Source organism: Onychostoma macrolepis, chromosome 16, assembly GCF_012432095.1.
Source record: "Onychostoma macrolepis isolate SWU-2019 chromosome 16, ASM1243209v1, whole genome shotgun sequence".
Classification (NCBI taxonomy): Eukaryota; Metazoa; Chordata; class Actinopteri; order Cypriniformes; family Cyprinidae; genus Onychostoma; species Onychostoma macrolepis.
Genome location: NC_081170.1, coordinates 13282895 through 13307896, shown reverse-complemented (window position 1 = coordinate 13307896; position 25002 = coordinate 13282895). Strand labels below are relative to the sequence as shown.

General features: G+C 37.2%; 3 protein-coding genes and 1 long non-coding RNA gene across 6 annotated transcripts; 2 read left to right on the top strand and 2 right to left on the bottom strand.

The window, feature by feature from the left end:
• Positions 1-62: 62 nt before the first annotated feature.
• rbfox1l (RNA binding fox-1 homolog 1, like) lies at positions 63-11754 on the bottom strand. Of its 2 annotated transcripts, none has more exons than XM_058746910.1 (12): positions 11322-11754; positions 7558-7794; positions 3816-3995; positions 3457-3510; positions 3285-3377; positions 3158-3215; positions 2992-3051; positions 2701-2842; positions 2458-2497; positions 2146-2216; positions 1950-2031; positions 63-1836 (listed from the first exon to the last, which is right to left on the bottom strand). In XM_058746910.1, the coding sequence occupies exons 1-12, from the start codon at positions 11406-11408 to the stop codon at positions 1792-1794; spliced, it is 1149 nt and encodes a 382-aa protein (XP_058602893.1). In that variant the 5' UTR covers positions 11409-11754; the 3' UTR covers positions 63-1791. The 2 variants fall into 2 exon arrangements, with proteins under 2 accessions (XP_058602893.1, XP_058602894.1); XM_058746911.1 differs by lacking the exon at positions 11322-11754 and adding an exon at positions 8353-8469.
• A 936-nt stretch (positions 11755-12690) lies between these two features.
• Positions 12691-14605, top strand: rps9 (ribosomal protein S9). Of its 2 annotated transcripts, none has more exons than XM_058746834.1 (5): positions 12691-12734; positions 13181-13293; positions 13376-13498; positions 13673-13859; positions 13989-14289. In XM_058746834.1, exons 2-5 carry the CDS (start codon positions 13197-13199, stop codon positions 13990-13992), a joined length of 411 nt encoding a protein of 136 aa, XP_058602817.1. In that variant the 5' UTR covers positions 12691-12734; positions 13181-13196; the 3' UTR covers positions 13993-14289. The 2 variants fall into 2 exon arrangements, with proteins under 2 accessions (XP_058602817.1, XP_058602816.1); XM_058746833.1 differs by lacking the exon at positions 13989-14289 and adding an exon at positions 14338-14605 and having other exon boundaries at positions 12692-12734.
• A 444-nt stretch (positions 14606-15049) lies between these two features.
• On the bottom strand, positions 15050-21111 carry rap1gapl (RAP1 GTPase activating protein-like). Its single transcript, XM_058745696.1, has 19 exons — positions 20740-21111; positions 20621-20653; positions 20436-20529; positions 20190-20225; positions 20020-20067; positions 19200-19397; positions 19015-19112; positions 18832-18910; positions 18697-18750; positions 18409-18492; positions 18147-18247; positions 17881-18010; positions 17138-17308; positions 16980-17051; positions 16275-16361; positions 16022-16177; positions 15816-15899; positions 15672-15682; positions 15050-15567 (listed from the first exon to the last, which is right to left on the bottom strand). The coding sequence occupies exons 1-19, from the start codon at positions 20802-20804 to the stop codon at positions 15501-15503; spliced, it is 1668 nt and encodes a 555-aa protein (XP_058601679.1). The 5' UTR covers positions 20805-21111; the 3' UTR covers positions 15050-15500.
• On the top strand, positions 17914-20516 carry LOC131521190 (uncharacterized). The gene is made up of 4 exons (XR_009266226.1): positions 17914-18045; positions 19261-19366; positions 20155-20288; positions 20422-20516. It is a non-coding gene; the product is annotated as an uncharacterized LOC131521190 (long non-coding RNA).
• Positions 21112-25002: the final 3891 nt, after the last annotated feature.

Sequence of the window (25002 nt, the reverse complement as noted above, 5' to 3'; positions counted from 1 at the left end):
TATTTGTTGTTAGGTTTCAAAATTAACAACGACTAATATTCTACAGTGACCAGACAGAAATCTTACATAATTAAACTACTTTAATGTACAATTCAGCCACAGAATAGCTTACACTTTAGTGAGTTGAAAAAGAACAAAAACAAAAACATGATACAGCAATGACATCATAGGGTCCTGTAATAGCTGTGAGATAAAATAATCAAGCTGTCTCGTAGAAAGAGAGAGAGAGAAAAAAGAGAAGGGAATTATTAAATGAATAATAAACTCTAAATAGAACACTACGAGAAATGCAGGGAAATCTAAAGCATAACAAGTTAATGCAGAAGAAATGAAGAAAGCGAACATAAGACAGGAAGGAAGTGTAAGAAAAAAGAAGAGCAGAGAGGTGAAAAGAAAGCATACAGAAAATGAAAAGCACCCAAGGGGCAAAATTAGTAGGAAATTAGCTATGAGAATAAATAATCAGCCTTGTGCGCAGTGAGAGTCAAAGTGAAAGAAGAGTCAAAGTATGAGATTACAAGATCAAAAAGATTTGCACGAGTAAAAGCATAGCAATCAGCCAACAGAAGGAATAAACAGAGATAAAACAAGAAGAGAAACAGAGAAATAAAACAAGAGGAAATTTGTTAGTAGAAGAAAACAATCAAGCAAAGAAAGAAAGAGAAAAAAGAAAGACAGAAAGAAAGAAAGGCACAGAACATTTCTGTAGAGATGATAGAAAACATCTAAATAGTCTTCGAAATAAATGTTTTAATTAATGTTTTAATGTGTAATTCTTTATTCAGTAATTTGCCATTTAAAAATTATCTTAAGTAGACATAAATGCACATAGCCTTTAGTTAAGAAAGAATAAAGTATTTGAAAGCAAACAGGAAAGGGAAGTAAAGCACACAACAGGTTTAAATATGAAAGGAGTGGCAAAAGAGAAGAATAAAGACAGAAAAAGTATACAGAAGTTTGTTGAAGTAAAAATAGCATTTGAATGTCTAGTGGACCACAAATGACTGATCAGCGTGACTTAACAGGAATTGACTAGAGAAAATCAAAGAGGAAAGCACCAGATTTTTTTGTAAGAAAAAAAAAACAAAGATTTTGAAGTAGCGCCATAAGAAAGCAGGTGAATAGTTTGCATTAGTTTAGAATAAAGATGTGTTTAGCTCAGAGGTAGATTACATTGAGAGAGAACATGTATCACCAACCCCAGTGCCATTGCTGTATCTCACAGTACTGCTTGTGACAGCAGAAAAATTACACACACTCGAACACTCCAAAGACACTCCAACACGTACACAGTCCTTTACATACTAGACAGGTTCAGAGTTTTGCATTTCTCAGTCTGGGGAAAGTTCCACTAGAGGTATCTGTCTTTATCTATTGTATATCATCCTTCAGCAGTGCAACAGGTCCAGAGGTTGTAATAAAATTAGTCTTTTGGGACTCTTTGTTCCTGTGAGGCTCAATAACTTATGATAACGTCTATATGATAACTTCCATATCACGCCACTATTATGAAAGTATCTGTATGTACTGTGCATAACATGATCAGCTAGACACTGTCTGATAAGTAAGCACTATTCTTTTTTTGGGTAGGGTATTTTCTTAAATTAAGAATTAAATAAAAGTCCTTAAACATAATTGATTATATTTTCAGCCTGGATTCACCTTTTTTCCCTAATAAATATTAGCAGTATTTACAATCTCAAGACCAAACAGTTCCTCAGCAGATAGCAGTTCACACAGCAAGCGAAAGTCTCTTCGTTTGTCAGACGTGAGTCACAGAGCTGATTGTATTCAGTACGGAGTAAAGCGGTTGTAGCCTCCACGGTACAAACTTGCCTGATTGTAATAGAAGAAATAGAAGAAATCAGACATTCCGTTATATCAAGAAAGTGTGTTTAATAACAACTGACTGTATTCGCCATGTGTGGTAATTGCACACTGTAACTTACCATTGTTCCAACTCCATAAGTGGTGGTGGGTCCTACTGAGTGATGGTAGGGGTCTGTTGCTGTGGTATAGACTCTTCCATATCTTAAAATAAATAAATTAATTAATGGATAGATAGATAGATAGACAGACAGACAGACAGACAGACAGACAGACAGACAGATAGAGATAGATAGATAGATAGATTAAGGTTCTTACCCATCACTGTATGTGGCTGCTGCAGCTGCTGAGGCGGTCTGGGCCACTCGATATGTGGCTGGATATCCTCCCTAAAAACAGGATGGTTTAAGTATTGCATTACATTGTTAGTCATTCAGAAAATAATTTGCACCACAAGATCCCGGCAGTGTACGAAACGTCACATTATCTACTTCTCGTAAACCAAAGCATTACCAACCCATACCTTTAACCACTAAAACCATTGTTATTCATAACACATCTTGTGTTTTTTTTGTTTTTAAATGCTCTTAGAGGCACTGGTAAATTCAGAGAAGATGACTGGTAACTTACATAGACCTCAGCACCATACAATCCATCTTGATACACCACTCTGCAGGAGACATAAAGTAGGCAGTAAATTACATAATGGCATAAATTCTATTTTAAAAAGTACAATTAAATGTAAGCTTAATGTAATTGAATGTAAATTACATAAATAGGATATGTGCAAAGAAAGGTTTACTTTGCTTTTTCAACCTATAAATACTAACTAAATGTTTTATGGTATCAATGGTCATAACAAGAGCTACTGACCCTGGATAGGCTGGTACTGCGGCTGGTGTGGCGGCGGCTGCAGCTGAGCGGATTGTATTGTAAACTGCCCGACCACGTCCACGGAGGGCAGAGCCTCTGTAGGCCAAGGTCGGTGTGGGAACAGGGTAAGGAAAGCTGGCGACTAATAAAACAAAAAAGTGAAAATTAACACCAAATTACATACAGTCAATCTAGAAAAGGAAGTTTCTAGTAGCTATTATATTTATATATATATATATATAAATTTATATTTTAACTCAAAAATGGAATAAAAGTCAAGATTAAACATACCTGTGTAAAGTTCAGGGGCGTACATGGCTCCCATTACTGGATTGATTTTCCACCCAGCAGCTACAGGAATTGACATATAGGTGAGAAGTTTAATTTGAAGTTGAATGTGAGGAGTAACAAGTATATCGCGTAAAATTTTGGGCAAAATGTTATGAAGGAATCTCACCGTTCACTAATGGTGTCTGAGGCTTTTTTGTTACCACCCTCGCTGTGGCGTTGTTCACCTGAGAAGCAGAATTGTTTAGTTGTTCAGTTGTCCATTCCCCCAATGCAGAAACTTATCACCCTCATACCTCAATCTTCCTTCCTTCGACGATCGTTCCGTTGAGCTTCTCTCTCGCTCGATCTGCTTCCACTGCACTTTCAAATGTCACAAATCCAAAACCCTTAAGAAAGGATTGAAATCAAATTGAATCCCAACTGAAACTCAAATAAAAAAGTCGACACAACTGGGAACTTACTGACCTTTGATCCTCTCTCATTAAAGATGATCTCCACGTCTAGAATCTTGCCAAATTGCTGAGAGATGAAAGACAGATATTGACTAAACAGAATGGGTTTAGCTGAAGGGATAATTCACACAAAAACGAACATTTGGTTATCTTTAAGTCATCCTCATGTTGTTTCAAACCTGTATGATTGACTTCATTCTGTGAAACACAAAAGAGGATACTTTGAAAAATGTTTTTTTTTTTGTCCATACAATGAAAGTCAGATGGTTCCAGTGTTGTTTTGGACCCCACTGACTTTAATTGTATGACAAAAAAGTTGAAACTTTTTGATAAGTAATGCATTGCATTCGGGAGAAAAACTAATTCTATTACCCCAAACATTTGCCTGAGGTCTGGGTCCCGAAACCTAAAAGGGATATTGGAAACATGGAGCCTTTTGGGTTGAGCCTTTCCAGCTCCTTCTTCCTCAGTTCCACTTCCTGTTGCACTTCCAGATGCCACAGAAACACTGAGAGACTGCGGGTCGGATGTCACAGGTGCTAATGAATCGTCCTATGATGGAAACAGAAATGAAAGATAGGGAGGGAGAAAATGTGGAGGAGGAGGCAACAGACATAGAAAGAATGTTGAAGAGAAGAAAAACAGAAGAAACATTAGTATGCATTTGATTACAGAAAACACAACTACTGCTTATCTATTGTAAGATTTCTTGTCAAACTTTATTGCAATCTAACATTTTACTGGGAGAAAACTGGTTTTATAAAGTGACCACAACAAAACGCAAAGGAGCATTCCTCATCCAGTGATTCCTCTCAAGCAAAAGTGAGGAAATGTGATCAAGTTCCCATTTTAGTGAGCTGTCTAGGTACATGCCTGTTAGATATAGACATAAAAAAACACAATTTGCTTTAAAAAATAGAGCACAATCGTATTTTAACTTCACTGAACTCACTAAATCAGCAGCTGAAAGTGATTAATTAAAGATTACTAGCATACTCAACAATGTGTCATTTTCTGAGCGCTGCAACTGAAAGATTGTCATATGTAATGCATGGTTACACAGCATTTCCTACTGCACTGATTGTACATGACTGTGAATAAAATGTCCCCATGCAGATCAATACATAGGAGTATTTGTGCTTCAAACCCAACACATCCACTATCCCACAATGCATCACGATGCCAGTTCGTATGTCTGCACAGCCTATACCTCACCAAACGGCACAAAACTGTTACTATTAAAAATTGGATTAAGAAGTCAAAAAAGGTGTATTAAAAATGTTCAAAAAGAGAAATAGCTAGAAGAAAAAGTAGCCAAGCAGAGCGTGAAATGAGGAAGGGAAAATGGTGAAAAGGTCAAAAAGAAATTTAGGTAATGGAAAAAAAAACAAAAAAACAGGAATTGTGAGGGCACAACGAATCATGTGACGTGAATTTAAAAGCAGTGGAAAAAATGTTATGCAAATGATAAGAATGGTCATTAGAACAAGAAAGAAGGACAGATAAACTGCCAATTCTTTATCTATTTCTTAAGGATGGAAAAAGTTGAAGCAATAAGGCAAAATGACCTCTGCTTTAACTCATCCATAACAGGGTAAAGGGCAACAAAACAGTTCTAATCTGGGCAGAAAAAAAGGGGTGCATTCGGTTCATCATGTTCCCTTCCTTTCATTCTACAGTATCCATTTTTACTATTTTTATCATTTTTTTTAACCATCATCCCAGACGTCCCTCCTGATCAATTTTTTTCCATCTTTCATGCTGTGCATTACTATGTTGTGATGCTTATTTAATTTCATTTTAAAATAAAAAAAAAGTAATATAGACTTTTATTATTTTCCATTTATACGTATTATTTATCTGTATCAGCCAGAATTTAAAATATTAATGTATCCCTAATTTATTTAATCTTCTCACTTTCACACCATTTCACCAGAAGCTGCATAATTACTCTGCCATTCTATTTCTCTATTAAAATTCATTTCCACTGCATTGTACAATAAATAGAATCAGCATTAGAAGATACAAGACAATAAAGTAGCAAAAAAGAGAAATGATGGGTGTTGTTGATCCTAACATGTCAAGAAGGTAAGGAAGGGTAGGGTCTAGAACCGAGTGAACCCCAAAACAGAAAGTGAAAGACAGAAGCTCTAAACACAGGGGAATTCAAGCAGCTTACGTATTTCAGCATAAACTTTAAAGGTCAGCTCTAAAACTGCAACAACATATACTGCTATTCTTGGAACCAAGACAGAACATTGTATATTAATAAGAAAGGAAGAGGCAGGAAGCACACGTAGAGATTTACGAACAGACACACACACACGCACACACACACACACACACATCCACACACGCAAACAAATTATGGTTATGGTTAACTCTGAGCTGGCCGGGCTGATTGCTAGCTGTAATGACTACCACAGCAGGTGTCACACAGAAAATACTGCTGAAACACCATCATCATCATCATCATTACATTCATCCAGAGACACAGGCCAGGGAGGGTTTTTGGGAGAAGTGACAGATTGGGGAAAGGTGTGATGGGAAGGTATGTGATGATATCACGTCACGATGCAGAGTGCTTTTCTGACTGGACCTGGGAAACATAGATGAGGGGGGAGGGGTCATCCCGTCCGACTCCCCCCCTTGACCCCTCCCTCCACGGCGGCGTCTCATAGTCCAAATATCTGGCGCTCTCTAGTGGTATAAGCAATGTGGACAGAAAATGGTGTGACAGAGAAAGAGAGAACTCATTGCATGAACCTTTTCAATGAAAAAATACTTTCATGGTGAAATATTATTTTCAATCCTTCCCACAATTCCCTTGGCACAACTTAAAATGCCTTCTGCAATTACTGTACCCGATGAGCCATTAGTAGCACAACAATAACAATCATACACTTATATGGTGATAGACATTAAAGAACATAAAGCTATAGCATGGAGCTATGGAGTCCAAGAGACAATATTTCAGTAATTACAGATTGTCAAGACAATATTTACATCCGGATTCATGACTGACATCTCATTACAGGTGCCTTAAAAAAGCATTAGTAAATGCATTACTTTGCATCGATCACATTTAAAAACTCAAGATTGAAGTTATCAAGTCAAAAAGTCATAGCAAATAATAAGTTATTCAACTAAATTAAAGTATCCCAGATTGATTCACTGCATAAGATACACAGTATATGACAATATGGGTCACACTGTAGAGTAATCATGGATTATATCAAGAATTTTCAAACTTTGATGATTCTATAACTCAGGTTAACATGTCAACTTTGATAACACTAAAAAATACATTTTGTAATATTTTTTTTCTCCCTTGCTCTCAAATTTTCTGCAGACACAAGCACCGCATTGTGGCCCTCTGGGGGTCTCCTGACCTCAGTTTGAAAACTCCTGGCATAAAGTATTAACTGGAAAACACCTGATTCAGAATCAAACTGAATGCGATTCAGTTTAAGGGTAAATGTAGAGTAGAAAGATTATTTCTAAATTATTATTTATTTTTATATAAGCATATAAGATTACTTCAAATTATTACCTCTTAGAAAAGAGAACTAGAGAGTATAAAAGGAAGTAAGCTCAGTATTTCTTACACAATAAGCCTAAATATTCTTCTTTATGGTGCCCTGAGCTAGTTGAATTGCCATACTTGGGACAGGGCAAAGGAAGGATGTGTAAAGGACATAAAGCTATTTTTAGCTATCTCAGACAGGGGATCCCAGAGGACCAAAGCATGAGATTATATATCAGCATACCTTTGGCATACCTTTTCTAATGCAAATAAATAAAAAGAATATACACTGTTTGTACTACACAATTTACAGCAGTGGGACATGCTTCCCACTGTAAAATCTTAATTTTTCATACTCACATGGGTATGCTTGGTTTGAGGTAAATTAGGTTATTTAAATAAATGTTTGTGCTTGATTTATATATTGAGTTATTTTAGTTTAGTTCATTATTTCATATGTTGTTTTAAAATATATTTAAAACTAACTATTTATTTATCCACATGTACGTTAGATGCAGCTCCCCTTTGTAAACTGATGTTTAAAACACCTTTATCTTCTGAATCCAGTCATTTATTGATTGTTCTTACCGTGGTATTGGCAGTTATAGACTCTGTCCCGTCATGCTGAGAGCCCTGATAGACTCTCAACTGATGATGATCTGAATATTCAAGGTTTGGTTGAGCAGCGCTGAAATCGAGGGGTGGCAGCCGGGCAGCAGGTGTGGGTGGGCCTTGTCCAGGTGGAGGATATGATGGAGGTGGGGCATAGACCTGGGAAAGTGAAGGGTCACCATTGCCTGGCCCCGCCTCTTGGGCAGCGGCACCCTAAAATGAGACAGAGATGCTTTAACAGAAGCTTATTTCTGTAAACTCACTGAGTCACGGTAACATATGTTTTTACATTACTTTAACCCATCAAAATCATTTTAACCAATTTTAACAACTTTTTTATTATTGTACAAGATTCAGCTTGATTTTTCAAGCCAGTTTAATAGTCAGTTTGATTACACGTCAAAATTTTAGCAACTGATCAGCAATATAGTTTCATAGTGTACATATTTGATATAAGTATTCTTACCAGCAACTAATTTTTCCACAAAAGTCATTTCTGGAAGGTGGAAGTATATTGGGTTTTCTAATAGAATAGTCAAAAAAAGCATTTCCAACAAATCCATACCACCTTCATTTTGGTAAAGTACTAAAACTTTTTTTACACCAAATAAAACTGACCTGAATTTACCAGCTATAAAGAAGCCAACACTGTTACCGTTTAGTTTGCAGATCGTAAATACTATACAAAACACAGTTAAACTAAGTCTGACATCAAATAAAGATCCTGACAAAGACACAATGTATGAATTGAGTATAAATCAGACATCTCACCCCTTCAGTGCATTCCGCAGGCGACCCAATACTCACCAACAACTGACGCATGCTTTAATGCAAAGCTTTCACCCGCCCACCCCACCATAAGTCCCTCGCACCCACCAATCACAGAGCACCAAACCAGTCTCAAGGGGGGTCTTTACACCAACTGTGTTCATTTGTTCATGTCAATCATCAACCCATTTCCCCCTCCTACTCTTAGGCACTCAACAGACACACGGCTATTTGGATAAAAGTTGATACTAACACACACAAACAACTCAACTGCTCTGTAAAACTCAGTGATCCTATTCATGTTCAGTGAAAAACAATCACATTGATTTATTTATTTAAACCAGACCAACCAGATTTCTGTGACTACTGAAGTGTGTACGTTGTGTATGCAATAGATCAGGTAAAACAGGTAAGATCACTCAAACACATTCAAGTAACAGTTTGCTTAGGGTTCTGCAAACATAGAAAATTGGAAACTTAAGATTTATAAACTTTATAAACTTTAAAACTATATCCTTTATAAACTTAAGAGTCTTTAAAATATAATAAAAGAAGTAAAGAAATGAAACCAATATGAAGCTTTTCACACACACACACACTTTTCATATGTTTACTCTTTATCAGCTGTTTCGCTGAGTTGATAAGGCAGAGTAAATTTAGACTTCACTGATAAACTGTGACACTGAGAGACACAGCTTTGATTAAATATCACCACCACACTTACTTTAAAAAGTATCTTGTTACATTAGTGTCTGTTTCTCATCATAGCTATTTCTCAGAACTGGGCTGTTATACACCACAGTTACAATGTTACTCACTGATTACAAGAACATGGCATCTAACCTCCATTCCTTTTTTAAAAAACCCCAGGAGCTACTTGACGCCCGTGTAAAAGATTTACGAGATGTAAACAGGTGTTGTCTGAAACACTACAGCGTTCTGAGTACTGCTGACTCAAAATGTCACTTAGTGTGCTGTTGCTGCTGGCCATAGACCAAGACAAAGATCAAAATTAAGACTTCAGACTTTGGAGACTTTATACAACAAGTACAAATAGTACACACTTGTTGAGATTTTTACATACACTTATAACTTACATACACAACACCCCTTCATGTTCTAGTGCAGAGGACATGGATAACAAGCATAAACGTGATATAATTGTTCAGACACACTCCATTAGTTGCTATCTAACATGCAAAGGTTATCTTCTGAGATTTTTTAAATAAACTGTTCTGTTTCCTGTCCTAATTCTTTGTCACTGTGAGAGTATTTAAATAACACCTCCAGCAGATAAAATGTCTTTTCAGTCACACTGAAAGGAGATTTCCTCCCCCTCACACACACACACACATACACAGGCCTCATCAGCTGTCAGGTTTAGGGTTATAGATCAGAGGCAGGATGCCAGGTGCGTGATCTGACAGCTGCGGGATCATTCAAACACACACAGAACTGATGACAAGAACTGCTTATGTAGTTTATACTCCTATATTACAAGGCTCTGTGGAATACTTGATTCTGATTGGCCAGTTGTGGCATTCTGCGGTCAGATATCTTTGTATAATGACGGCTGAACAATATAACTGTCTTTTTTCCCTGGCAACCAGCTTCTTAAATCTTCATCAACAGACGTTTTATCCAAAGCAATATTATTTTTGTATACTGGTATAGTATTTATTCATATTTATACATATTGCTTTTTTATATTTTTATAAGTTTTAATCATTTTGTTGTAATTTTTATTATTTTCAAAAAATATAATAAAACTAAAATTTAAATAAATATTTTTAGTTTCAGTAGTTTTTTTGGTCATTTTAATTTTTCATTGTAGAGTAGAGCTTCAAATTTAGTCAAGGCAACATTTGTTAAGGCAACATTTCTCTATTTTATTTTATCAGCTTTATTTCCATTAATGAAAAGACTTTAAGACTTTAATAATTAACAATAATAACAATGATCCAAAGTGATATAAAAAAAATCAGAATAATTCAAGTGACATTGTTTTACTCGGCAGTCTCTTTCTTAATAATTTAGGCTTAAATTAGCATTTCATGTATTTACTTGTTTATAAGCCACCTATTGTTTATAGGTTGTCCTAGTCATTATAGCAAAATAAACAACATTCGAGTCATATAATATTCCTCAGATTATCATCAGGGTACATTTTAGGGTTTATTTTATGATAATGAATGTCTGTTTATTCACTGCTCCATTAATAAACAGACATGCACACACAAACACACAAGCCAAATTATACAATTTTGCACCAGCACATAGATAGCAACCGCAATAACCACATAATTCAGCTCAAACACAAAAGGTTAAATCATATATGTATAGTATGGCAGAAGGAGCAGACGCAACCAAGAAAATTCCATTGTCTCAAGTCCTACTCTTTAGATGACATAATCTATCACTGTGTATCACTTCAGATAAAATCAAGAGGCAACCTGAGACATCTATTTCTATATCTGTGAGAGGGAATCTGCAGCGAGAGGAACAGACTAAAAATACAGCGAGTGTGACAGAGAGAAAGAGCAGGCACAACGTTTATCAGCTGTCCTGGAATTTCTCTCTCACACACAGAAACACACAATCACATAGCGGTACACAAACACACACTTAACCTGTTTTCAGTAGGCCACCTCGCAGGGACAAATATAACTAACAACGGGACACAGCGTCCTTCACTGGCAGAGAGAAACACATTTGATGTCCTCACTGCAGACCCATTGGTGGATGACTGTTTAGTACATAAACAAGCCTTTAGCTTGCTAGTGATTGGTTGATTTATACAACATATTACCAGACATGTGACAAAAACTGCACAAGAAAAAAGTTCTTAAAAATTAACTAAACAAATACAACTAAAAAAATAATAAAATTTAAACTTAAACAAACAAACAAACAAAAAAACTCCAAAGAGAATGTGAAAGAGGAAGATACAGAGAAAAAAGGGACATGTTTACCTGTACAATGCTGGGGTAGCAGGAGGCTGTCTGGGGGTAAACAGGGAGTCCGTAGGGCTGAAGGATTACAGTAGGGGAGGACAGCATGGTGCATAGCCAGAAAAAAGGACAGAAAAAAGGAACAGCTAAAAGGGATGGGAGACCAGGGGGAGAGAGAAGGGAAGGTGAGCTCTCTAAATCAAGAAAGTACCAGACTCAGAAAGTTAAGAATCCAAACAGAAGAGAAAAAAGACCCAGAGGTATGAAAAAGAAAAAGAAAAGGAGAAGAAGAGTGGGCTGCACTGCACTGATGGCTGGTGTCACAACTTCTAAGCGACGAACAAAATAAGAATTAAATAAGGTAAAAATAAGACCCTCTCCAAAAGTTGAGAGTGCCAAGTTAGTCTGTTTCACAAAAGGCAGAGGAGATCAGCACTGAAAGATCTCTGGGGGACACAGCATGTGTGTGTGTGTGTGTGTGTCAGTGGGTATATTTGATAGACAGAAACACATGTTCAGAGTTGTGTTACACTCCTTTATAAATAGTCCACCTTCTTCCTTTAGTTGTGCTAGTATCACCAATAGAAATTAAACAGCTAGTCGCGCAGTAATACAGAATTTAGTCCAAATTTAATGATACAGATGTTTGCCATCTGGCATCTACTGAAACAGACACAAGCAAATGCTACATTAAAAAGTCAAAAATGTAAAGCCACATATATATATATATATATATATATATATATAAAAACTATTAAAATATAATGAAAGAGCATTTTGTGTTGCCTTGCACACCTATTAAGCTATCTCCACCTATAAATAAATAAATAAATAAATAAATAGTTTAAGGCAATTACAATTTTACAGTGTGAGAAGAAAAACTCAAATTTGCCTTTATGCTCATTATATCCGTGAGTCTTTAAAGGTGAGTGACTTTTTTTTCTCTAGAAGCTCTTTCGTAGGCTACATAGCGCCTAGTTATAACAGAAATGGAGCACGGAATTAAAATCATTCCAATGTCATAATCAATTACCAGTGTCAAAACAGTTCAGAAACACGGCAATCAGGTTTCTCACTTGTAAATACGACTTTGTTGGCCATTCATGTGCTCGGAACTCATAAATATGATATTTCCGATTCTAACTTACGTTAATTAGCCTATCTTCTGTTCGCTCAGTTCTAGATAATAAGCTTTTTAATTTCCTTTGTGTATCTACATAAAATTCTCTCTCACTTTTTTTTATTTATTATTCATATTTTGACCAGTAGAGGGAAGCAGAGGGAAGCAAGCAATTCATAAATCGTTACGTTAACGGAAGACACTTCTTGCCGTACTCGCAAAGCTTTGTGGGTAATGTAGTTTACAAGGCACGTATAAATATCCGGGAAGTCCGCGTGCACGTTCTCTTTCCTTTGCGAGCCTGACACAGACAGGTAATGGCGGCGTAAACCTCCGTATATCTGTTGTAATTTCCCACTGTTCGCAAGTTTAATGTTTTCCCATAAAGGTTATTTAAGGTACTATGTAGTAAGGGGCAGTTTTATACGGGCAGAACCTCGTTAGTAGGGTATATTATGTGGAGAGATGAGCTGTAGCGCGCTATTTAGCGCAACGTGTTTCACAAGGCGCGTTCAGGCCTAGTCATGAAGTGATACATTGCGCTCCTTTTCGTATTAAGAAGAATCCCCACCTTGAGCTGTTGAGTTTAAGGTTTTTTTTATTGGAATTTCAGTTGCTGAATCGGAATTTGGTCCCATAAGATATTTTGACATTAAGTGTAATGTAATTAACAATACAAAAATACGTGAAGACGCTGAGCTGACTGAGTGTTAAAGTTTAAATACATTACCACTCTTTTATAACAATTATTTATTCACAGGCGTCAATAAGTCGCCATGCCGGTTGCCAGGACTTGGGTTTGTAGTAAGACGTATGTCACCCCCAGACGTCCCTTCGAGAAATCACGTCTCGACCAGGAGTTGAAACTCATTGGTAAGGAAAAAGTAAATTGCACAAAATTAATTGTGACCAAAAGGTTTCTCCTTTTTTAATCTGTATTTCTTTTTCTTCACAGGCGAGTATGGCCTCAGGAATAAGAGAGAAGTCTGGCGGGTGAAGTTCACTCTGGCCAAAATCCGCAAAGCTGCCAGAGAGCTTCTCACTCTGGATGAGAAGGATCCTAAGCGTCTCTTTGAAGGTAAATTAGCAGATTTGTTTAAAACGTAATGGCCAGTGATTTAAAATAGTGAAAGTCAGATTGTCAGTGTTGCCAAGAATTCCTCGTCAATGAGGCCATGTAACTGCTTGTAGTAATTTGATGTCTGCTTTGCGTCACTTCCCCTCCCCACTCACATATAACTTTGACTTTTAGGTAACGCTTTGCTCAGGCGTCTGGTGCGCATTGGTGTGCTGGATGAGGGCAAGATGAAGCTCGATTACATTTTGGGCTTGAAAGTGGAGGACTTCTTGGAGAGGAGGCTGCAGACTCAGGTCTTCAAGCTTGGCCTGGCCAAGAGCATCCACCATGCTCGTGTGCTTATCCGTCAGAGGCACATCCGGTAAGAAGCTGAAGTATAGTTCAGGACTTTTAACCATGTGTTCTGCATTTTACCTATGTGTGGGTGTATAATGGTTACCATCCTGATTGTCTGAACATGTGTATTGAGGTTGTGTTCCTCTTTCATTAGCTGACCATGTTTAAACTTCCCCCGGTGAGAGGGAATGAAATATTCTGCAAGGTCAATTCGGTGATTAAACCGTATACCTTTGCTTGTAAAAAAAATAAGCCCAAAAACCACAGCTTCCCATGACGTCTGGGGTGCTTTATTGCACGAAACAGAGTCTACCAGGTAATGTGGGTGCTTTGGTAAAACAAGAAACTACACTTCTCTTGGCCAGTGATTAAGCTTAAAACTGTCAGATTGTCAGTGGTGTCAAGAATTCCTCGTCAATGAGGCCTCGAGATCAGCAGCCTCAGTTGTTAAGTCTTGAATCGCCTATGCACATTTGCTAAGTTGTTTTTCGGATGTTCTGCAGGGTGCGTAAGCAGGTTGTGAACATCCCTTCCTTTGTGGTGAGGCTGGACAGCCAGAAGCACATCGACTTCTCTCTCCGCTCTCCATATGGTGGTGGCCGCCCTGGCCGCGTCAAGAGAAAGAATGCAAAGAAAGCCCAGGGCGGTGGTGGAGGCGGTGATGATGAAGAGGAGGATTAAACTCATTCCTCTCAGGGATGGAGGGATTCTGCAATGCTTGCTTTTTCCTCTTCTCCCTCAAGTTTTCAATAAAAAATGGTTTATTCCAAATGATTTGTCTTGTCATTTGAGTAACTAGATGTTATATAAACCCTTACAAGTAGGTATAATCAGTATTTAAAATGAATTACCCACAAAGGTTTAAGTACCATATTTGTAGACTTTATGGGCCAACGTGAAAAATCACTTCAGCAAATTAACTGCATGGTTTTAGAAAACCCAAAGCTGTATAATGGACCCCAACTAGCCTAAGGATTGTGTTGTAAAACATTTGCCAAGTCTTGAGTTACATTGTGTTAAGTGTATTCCTGTGGGATATAAATTAAAGTTCCACCTAATATTTCCTGAGAATGTTTGAGATTTGATTGATTACCTGCTACTTTCAAGCCACTCTAATAGTAAAGTTTAGTAAATGCTAAAACGATTAGTGCGGCAGACCAGTGTTGATTATTCCAGTTTAATCTTAAATACCAGTTTATAATTTAAAATGACATAGACAAGGACCTTGTACATGCATTAAAAATAAGGTGGATAGAAAACTGAATAACAGAAGAGATGGCTAATCAGGTTTATTTTTTTCACTCATTGTGAGCTGAAATGTATTTAAAATACACAAATATTTAATCACAGTTTACTGGATAAATTACAGAAAAATGAGTTTGTTAAATTCCAGAAATGAAACCCACCTTCACTGGGATACATCAGCTATAAGCAGCCATCAAATCTAAACTATGCCACTTCAAAGACATTCAAATGATAAAATACAGTTTATGAAACATATATTCATATCTTTCTGATTGCACTTGTAGCTAGTAACAACTTACCTTAATACACAAATTTTTAATTAAAATATCTATTTACTTTATTGTGCTTTGCACTCTTCAATGTATCTTGAAGTCTGTGGAAGGCTTTTTTGTGCTTAGGCCTCAGAATTAGTGACATCCATCTATAAGTCGTCCTGGGGACTGGTTTGACCTCTTGTCTCAGTGTAGCCCACGTTGCTTGTCTGCTCGCTATGAGTGAGACAAAATACGAAACTGTAGACAACTTCTGTGAGCGGCTGTAAGTTGCATTGCACTTAAGATACCTGTAAGATATTTTATGCATTTGTTCTCACCTCTCACCATCCTTTTCCAGTGTTTTAGCAGTAAGAAGAAAAGAAAAGAAAAGATGGTCATCCTTAACATAACCACAAAAATATGCAAAAATATATTGTTACAAATATTAAGAGACAATTGGTGTGTTACTGGTATTTGCTGACCTTTGGTCGCTGCCCTGCTACACCACCTGCCTTCTTTGGTACTCCCAAGGTATCGAACGAATGGCTTCGCACCCTAATAGCTCTCTTAAGATGGAGAGAGATACTGATTTGAAGCTCATTTTAATGTCAAACAATAATAAGCACAATCCAGTAACATTATCAAGGCCTATTGTCTATTATTCTCACTGTGGTTTAAGATTATCTACCTTAAAGTTCTCAATGAATCCTCCTCCACCCTCCTGAACACTCCTCCCCCCTTCAGTAAGGGGGATGCTGGGCTGTGACGGCTCTCCCAACATGCATTGGGATCGGGAAGACAGTTCAGACCGCAGTGCTTCCAAAAGAGATGAACGTGTTCGTAACTGAGATCATAAAAGAAGAGAAATAGAAGTGCAAGTGTTGTAACTTGAGGCTATGACATAAGTGAATGATTAGTTAAAATGCTTTGTGTCTGGTTACCTCCAGTCGACTGAATTTCAGAGCCTTGTAGCAAGATATTTCAGCATTTATAAGTTTGGTCAAGAGGAACTCTCTTAAAACTGAGCCCTGGAAGTGGAAATTCAGAGCGAGATTTAGAGTGCAACTTGCATGTTTTGTTTCTTTTATAAACCTTCACATATGTGACCCTGAACCACATAACCAGTCATAAGCACGGGTATATTTGTAGCAATAGCCACCAATACATTGTATGAGGCAAAATGATCGATTTTCCTTTATGCAATTTTTTTTTTAGGATATTAAGTAAAAATCATGTTCCATGAAGATATTTTGTACATTTATTGTATATTAGTAATATGCATCGCTAAGAACTTCATTTGGACAACTTTAAAAGTGATTTCCTCAATATTTTGATTTTTTTTTTTTTTTTGCACCCTCATATTCCAGTTTTTCAAATAGTTGTATCTTGGCCAAATAGCTTATTTATTCAGCTTTCAGATGATGTATAAATCCCAATTTTTGAAAAATTGACCCTTATGATTGGTTTTGTGGTCACGGGTCACATATAATGATACTTGTAAAGAAAATTGAGTAGGTCTATAACCCTGTTTCTTACTTTAGACCATATTGTAATTAACTGGATTGATGTAATAAAATCTAGAGCTGCTTTCAAGTGAAAGTCTAGAGCTGCAGTGCCTTGTTAAAACTTCTAAGTCGTGATCTCACCTCTGTAAAAATGGGCGGTGTAGGAAGGGGTGGGCCAAACGGGGGTACATCCTCTCTAGCGGTGACAGATACCTGTCAATCAAACAAGAGGCTTTGGAGCTGTGGGTTGCACAGTGAGTGCTGATAAAGTGGAATGTAGCGATTGTTTTTTTTTTTACCTGAAATGATCCCCCATCTCCCCCCTCTCCCTCATTCTCTCTCTTTATCCTCCTCACTGCAATGAAACAATGCAAGAAGTGGGATCTGATCACATCCGAAATGAAGGGAGTGTTGCCCTCCTGATAGACAAGGGCAACAATATCATTCCCAATGTGTCTCTTTCTCTGCAACTGAGGGGAAAAACAGATGGATTGTAATTCAAGGAAAAAGAAGTTGGTATAAGAATATTGTTATGAAGGACATTTGAGCACTTATCATTTTACTTGTCTGATTGTTCCATTCTGTGATTTAGTAGGGATTTCAGGTTATATTAATACACCAGTAGGTGGCGACAAGTGACTGTCTTTTTGAGTGACTCAAATCTTTAACTGAGGTGATATGTTCAGACGCACTATTCAGCAAATAAAACTCAACAGATTCGTTCAACCGCATTGATTCATTCACAGCAACAAATCACCACTACTGTGTGTTGCTGCCTGGAGTGCAGATTGGACTTCGTTTGGAAATACTGCACTGGCCATGCAAAAATATACAAAGTAGGCCTAACTATCTAAAATATAAGTTACCTATTAGTTACTGTTGAATTTTTAGCTTAAAAGCAATATCACACGCATTCGTTCTGTTGGTCTGAATAGCTATATCAGCATACATTATAATAATATGCATTATGGTACAGTAATTTGGTAAAAGATGTTAACTGAATATTTATATCTAATAATAGGCTACTTTAATCAAATTTCACCTGTTGTGTATCTCCTTCTGTGAAAGGTAGTTTAGTGGCAACGTGGAACATAATCTCACGTCCATGGAAGGAGGTGAAAACTGCTTCATTTCCTGTCTGGCCATGAGACACATCCAGACCTCCCCTGAAACTAGGAGATGGAAAATGATGATGTCCTTTTGACAGGTGACAATAAATTCAAAAGTAGTGTTTTGTTATTAATGTTAATATTGATATTGATACTGACATCAATCAATATGAATAGACATGAGTCTTAACCCTCTTACCCAGTAAATCCTTGCAGTTTGACCGTCTGCCCAAGTATTGATAAAAACTCCAAAAACTCCTCACTTTCCTCATTGTTACTAAGAATATCTTCCTCTGTTAACTACGTCACATACATTGGAACAAAATACAAAACAAATGGAAAAATAAAAAAATTACAAAAATCCATTTAGACTATTACAGACTGAAGTCCTAGTCAACAAAACATAAAGTTTGAGATTAAAAATAGGTGAATTAAAGAATCGTATCTTAGTATCTGCATACCTGTCCTTCTCTCTGGTATAAGACACCAAATTTAAAATTTTGAGACACTCTGTGTTCATCAAATGCCATTATGATCTCTGGGGCCTTTAGATGCAGAAAGAGAAGACAAGTTAAATGAAAACTGTGTTATATCAGAAAAAAAAAAAAAAAGATCAATGAAAATTGTATTGATTTTGTCAGAAAAGTTTGTACATTATGAAATTTGTCAGTTTATAAAATCAGGATGGAGTCTTTATATTAGCTCTTCCACCAGATCATAGTAAACAAATTCGACAAGTGAAGATGTACCTTTAAGTAACTCACAGCCTCAAAACATGTGACGCTGACACTTGAGCACAGCATCTAAAATAAAACAAATGAAACTTCTATTCACTTTCATTTAAATGTGAATCAGGTAGAACCAGTTGTGCTGTTGTGAAATACCTTTGCCAGCTCCACTGCCGTGGGGAATTGTTGAAAGAGAGAAACAGAGAATGTGCCATGAATTGAGCACTCCTTCATCCTGATTAGATGAAAAAGAAAACTGATCAGCACGGTCTTGTACAGTCAGTAACTACTGCTCATCATTATAAAGAACGACATTTAAGGTGCTCACAAAATACACACCTCAAAATGACTCTCAGGCGATTTTCCTCTTCCTCAAGACAAACAGACAAAACTAGGGGCCCAAGAGAGGGGTCACAGGCAGTGAATGAATGATGATACTGCAGCAAACATGAAAGAAAAGCATGAGTGTGTGAGTGTTTGAAGTTTTTCAAATGAATAAAATAAAAGAAAAAATGATCACTGACTCTGTGGCGGAAGAATTCCTGATAGACTTTAGCTTCACTGTCTCTCTCCATGATGTCGTAGCTCTCCAGACCAAAGCCCCCCTGTGAGAGAGTAGGACTGGTCTCCACATGTCTATCCAGGGGAGGGTCGATCCAATAACCTCCAGATTTAGGGGGCAGGATGAGAGGTAAGCCATCTCCAATCTTTAACAGCCGTGTCTGAGTGATCAATAGTAATTGTGTAAGTGGGAACTTGAAACTATATACTCTAACATTCAAAGGTTCTGAGTCAGTAAGATTTTTTTATTTTTGAAAGATGTTCACCAAGGCTGCATTTATTGCTTATGTAAAATATTGTGAAATATTACAATGTAATATTTAAAAAAAAATTCCACAGATGTCAAAGCTAAATTTCAGCAGCCATTACTCCAGTCTTGAATAAAAGTACATCTTTCAAAAAAAAAAAAATTCTTACCGACCTCTAACTTAAAAAATATGAACAATTAAATTAGGGTTTTTCTTCAGTTCTTCAAAGAAACTCTTTTAAATGCATCTCTTTAAATGCAACTCTTACACATACATCACTAGAACTGTCATTTTTTTATAAACATAATTTCCATCACAATGAAACTTCCACCACATCTCAAATTATGTATTGTGTTTAAAAGTATTCTGTGGTGGGAATGGACTAAAACAGTAAAATACGTAAAAAATTAAAACCTTGGCCTTCATATATTAAAAATGGTACATAAAAGTGCTTAAAGTTGAAGAAACACCCCTTATGTTTTCTTATAGACTGAAACTATGCCATAAACAAAGAGTTTTGGGTTAAAATCCTTACCCTCAGAGGTGGTGGGAACTCACAACGCTGTTCGTCCAATCTGCTACCCTGCAGACAAACACAACCACAAAGAAATCAGCATCATCGCTGCAACAGAACAAGACAACTGTATTTACACTGTTGTTGTTTACACAGGTGAAGAACGTGGAGAGAGAGAAAGACGATGTTACCTGTAGCTTTTCAATGATTGCAAACAACTCCGTGACCTGCAGAGAAATGACAAGGGAATGACAGAAACAGTGAAAGTCTCAAATAATGCACCCTACAAGGTATAATCCAAATACTACTGATGCAGAATGTAAATTGTCTAGTTTCTCCTCAATGTTTGGAAACGATTCATAATTCATATATGAAAATCTGGAGAGAACATCTTCTCCATAGTGTAATTTTCAACATCTTTAGAACAGATCTCTTACCTTCTGACTGGACGGTGCAGAAGTGAGTGGCTTAGCCTCACTGGAGGGGGAATCCAAAATATCCAGTATGCTGTGACCCACAGATTCTGCACAGCTGTAACAGAGACAAGCGTTCTGGAAAAGTCTGCATGTGATAACTGAGTTCAAACACCTGAGCATAGCAAGAAACCCAAACTGTAGCTGACCTGCTCTCATTTCCAGTGATGAACTTGTCAATCCTGCGTACAGCATAAAGACGCCACATGACAAGAAATCCTTTTCAAATTACAGTAGTGGCTGAATGTTATTTTTCATATCAACTCACCCTCCGTAAGCGCCGAATGTGAAACTTCTTTTCCTGGAGAACAACTTCTCGTTTCTCCCCTCCATGGTAAGTGTTTATTACAGACAGCCACAGAAATATGCTAACCAGGCATGCAGGCCATCACTCCTGATGGTGAATTAACTGCTTCTCCCTGTCTCTCTGTGTGTGTGTGTGTGTGTGTAGCTCTCTCTCTTTTCTCTCTGCCCCCTGCCACTCTCTCATTTAATCTCTCCCTACATCCTTCCTTGTCTCCTGCTGCCTGTTGACTGACAGGAGTAACTCTTGCATGCCCATCTCCTGCCACTGACATCAGAGGTCGGTGAACTACTGCACATATACAGACCAACTAAAAGCCTTTGAACAGATACAATGGTGAATATTCCCTTGCTGAAATCGTTTAAAAGCATTTGTGTAGCGTTTATGCAGCTGCTCTAAAAAACCTGCCCAGGGAGGAGGCAAAGATACGTGAATGGGCAATGGACTATTGCTATAGACCTGTTACCCTTTCAGTAAGCAAGATTCATCAATTATTGACCGAACTCTCTTAGAGAGAGGAGGCAAGGCAGCAGGGGAGAGAGGGCGAGAGGGAGGGAGCAGGAAAAAGAGGAAGAGAGAGAGGGGTGCAAGAGACTTTACCGACAAGAGAATAGAGAAATGAAAAAGTGATATTGAGGGGGCTGACACTCAAAAATATCTATATATTTTTTCCTCTCAGACAGGAAACTTTATTTATTTTTGTCTTTAACTGGTCTTAAAACTATTTATTTACATATTGCTTAAAATGTACAGTGGATATGTCATACAAAGTGATTACATGTAAAAGTGTTACAATGCATTTTATTTGTAAAAATTACACTGCAGTATGGTTCCTCAACCCAGAGTTCGTGAAGTCCTCAGCCTTTGTCCTTAAACCTAAATTCATCTTAAATTTAATTTATCCTCTCACCTATCTACACTTGAAATGAGCGTTGTGTTAAAAGCAAATAAAGATCAGGAATTTTGCATGCAGGCAAAGGATTTCCATGTGCAACTTTCGCATTGTGTTCAAGTTGGTCATGGTGTCACATGAATTTGCCATGCTGATCAACAAAAAGTGCTTGGTTTGAAAGCGACTTTTGTGTTAGCTACATTGCTACACTTTTGGTAACCTTTTTTTTTTTTGCAAAAAGTGACTGCACTTTAACTCATTCCATTTACAACGTACTGTGAGCAATTCTGCTACTTCTGACATCAGCACAAATATTCACTTTGGCGCGTCCACTGTAGACAGTTTCTGTGTCTGCAAATCCCCGCTGTTTTCTCATTCACTGATCCCTGTGTCAAGTCCACTTGAAGGAGTGAATGAAAACGAGTGAATTCAGGCCACCATTTTTGCATATTGCTGTTTGATGATCATTTGGCAATTAGCTAACTGGCAAGTTCCAGTTGTTAACGATCTTGAAATCTGTCATGGTGGCATTTGCCACTGTGTTGCTGTGCGGTTGCTGGGGTGGTTTTTAGGTTGCTTTCTGGCCCAAGTCAAAAGAGTCCACTTCATTTAGTGTACGTATGGTGTTTTTACCCAATCATCAATTTGCTAACATAATAGCTTAAAGATTTGGAACCCTGATCCTAAATATCAACAATAATCTGTAACTTTTTTCAGAATGGTATTGTCTATTTTCTTTATATCAAAACTATGAATTCTGACTGGTATGTGAACAACTGACCTATGGAGAAATAAAACCAGAACTATGTATTTTTATAGTTCCTTATTCTAATAGTTCTTCTATTTGAGCAACATCATGTTTTCACACGCTGAATTCTGTAGATGTCAGCCTCACTAACAGATCTGAGATTTGAAAAAGAAAAAAAAAAGTGTCTACACACTGTGCTTAAGATCACATTAAAAAGAAGAAATAAATAATAATACTGATCCTGGAAGTTCTTCTTAAGTTCTAAAGCTTCACTTTATGTGTCTTTCTGGAAGATCAGATTGAGAACAGCCAGGAAACAGGCCAGAACCTCTTCTTCACAGAAAACACGCAGTTCATCAATTTTCTGCTGTATTGCTTCATTCTTTCTCAGGTAATTCCAGTAGAAATCTCTGGGTTCTCGTCCATTTTTGTGGTAGTGCCTGATCACCATGACGGCCCTGTCAGAGGTGAAGCCTTGTGTTTGTTTTGCTGCCCTGTTTAGGATGTACATGTAGGCTTGAACTTGATAATAGTACTCATGTGTTTCATTCAGGTGTGCATGACGACCACCATTTCTTGGTTTAGTGAAGACTTTGCCCACCATATCTCCAGTGGTTCCTTTACACTCAATCACCATTTTTTCACTTTTTTCCCCTTTTACTTCTGCTAAGAAGTCCAGTCTTCCAGAGAGGAATCCAAAGTCTACTTTGTTACCTTTGGTGTACGTCACTCTCATGTTTGTACCAATTTCTCGCAGCTCGTGGTAGAACTTGAGGCATTCACGTTCATCTCCTGGGTTATGGAAATATTTGCCAAAGCTTTGTGGAGAGGAGGTTGTCCAGAGAGCTGACTCGTCAACATAGTCTCTGTTCTCAATGTCACGGACATTCACTGTTACACCGGTAGAAATATTTGCAAGATTGTCTCCAACTTCTAAATGTCTCCAGCTCCTTGTCTGTGTTGTAGCATACATCGTGGGTGTGGAGATGGCTTTTGTCTGGTATTTGTCCCTGAACCTGAATCCACAACTTGTGTTTGATACATTCTTTCTCCACGGCGATCTAAGAACTTTCTCTGAATCTTCTCTTTTTTCAAAGAAAATCATCAATGTGAGTTCAAGAATTTTTCCATTGTCTTTCAGTGGCAGTGAGTTCTTTAGTTCCCGGCAGCCGAGACGTGGAATGCTGTTAAACTGAAACTTGAAGTTTTCCAGTTGTTTTACAATATCCTGGGCTTTCTGAATGATGCCTGCATTCTCTGAGAGCCTGATGACTTTCTGGTTCAGGACACCATTGGGCAAGTCAATGCGGAGTGACTTAAGAAGTACTAGGTAGTCACTTACTGATATTCCACTGGTGCTGGTGCTTGAAACAGGCTGTGCTTTTTCAGGCAAAAAAAACCTAGAACGGTGCCCAGATCCTGGCTTTGAACTGCCCCCAAAACCTTGCTTTTCTGCTCCTCTTTCATTTTTTCCACCCGTGCTTCCAGTCCAGCCATACCCCATTCTTATTTTCAGTTCTAGCTCGTAAAAGTTGTCATTACCCCGTACCTTCTGTCCATTCAACCAATTTCCCTTCTTCCTGCTCCCATCTTTCAATTCACCCACTCTGGATCTTGAAGGCTCCATGTTTTTTAACTTTAAAATTCTTTACACCTAGAAAACATTAGCATTGTAATAAAAAATAATAAATACAATACAATAAAATACAAATTATATTTACTTTAATACTCCATAACATTAGGCATGTAAAACCTGCAACAAAACATATTTTTCCACCTCAGCCCTTTTTAAGATGTTATTTAGTGTTTCAGTATAATAGTAAGATACAATAATATTTTTAACAAGATTTAATTAAATATTTCTTTAACTCATTATAATGGAAGATATCAACCTGATTATATGATGTTAGGATAAACTAACACTTTAAAAGTCAGAGTACTGAATCATTATTATACGGCAACTGGAAATTTTCATGTCACACCCTGTCATGTGATGGGGTGAGAACCAGAATGGCGTAAGTGACATTTTTGGTGAAATGGAGATATATATATATATATATATATATATATATATATACATCAAATGAAAGCTCTTAATGAGCTCTTTCTACTGGCAAAAGGACTATCATCCATGAGTGTACAAATTTGTATTATAAACAATTGAAATCAGTACACAAAGTCAGATCAAACTATGGTAAAATGTTTATTTTGGCTCTCCTGTAGAGTTGGTGAAATGTCACTTACGCCTTTCTGGTTCTCACCCTGCTTTGTTAGTCGTAGGATTTGATTTCTTCTTTTAAAATGTTAACATTTCACTTTTGTTTAGCACATCACGATAATCTATGTTAACCATTTATGTTTTTAATAATTATGTTTGTATAGCATTTTGTGTATATTTCCTACTCAACACATAATTGGTTTTGTCCTGACAGTACTAATATTTCTTATACATAATATACTGTATATAATACATGCCTTCTCTAAAATAGTAGAGAAAATATATACTTACTGAGGTTTTCATCTGATTCAAGCAGTCGAATCAAGTCTTCATGCGCATACTTGACTACCTGTGTTTATGGCGTCTGGT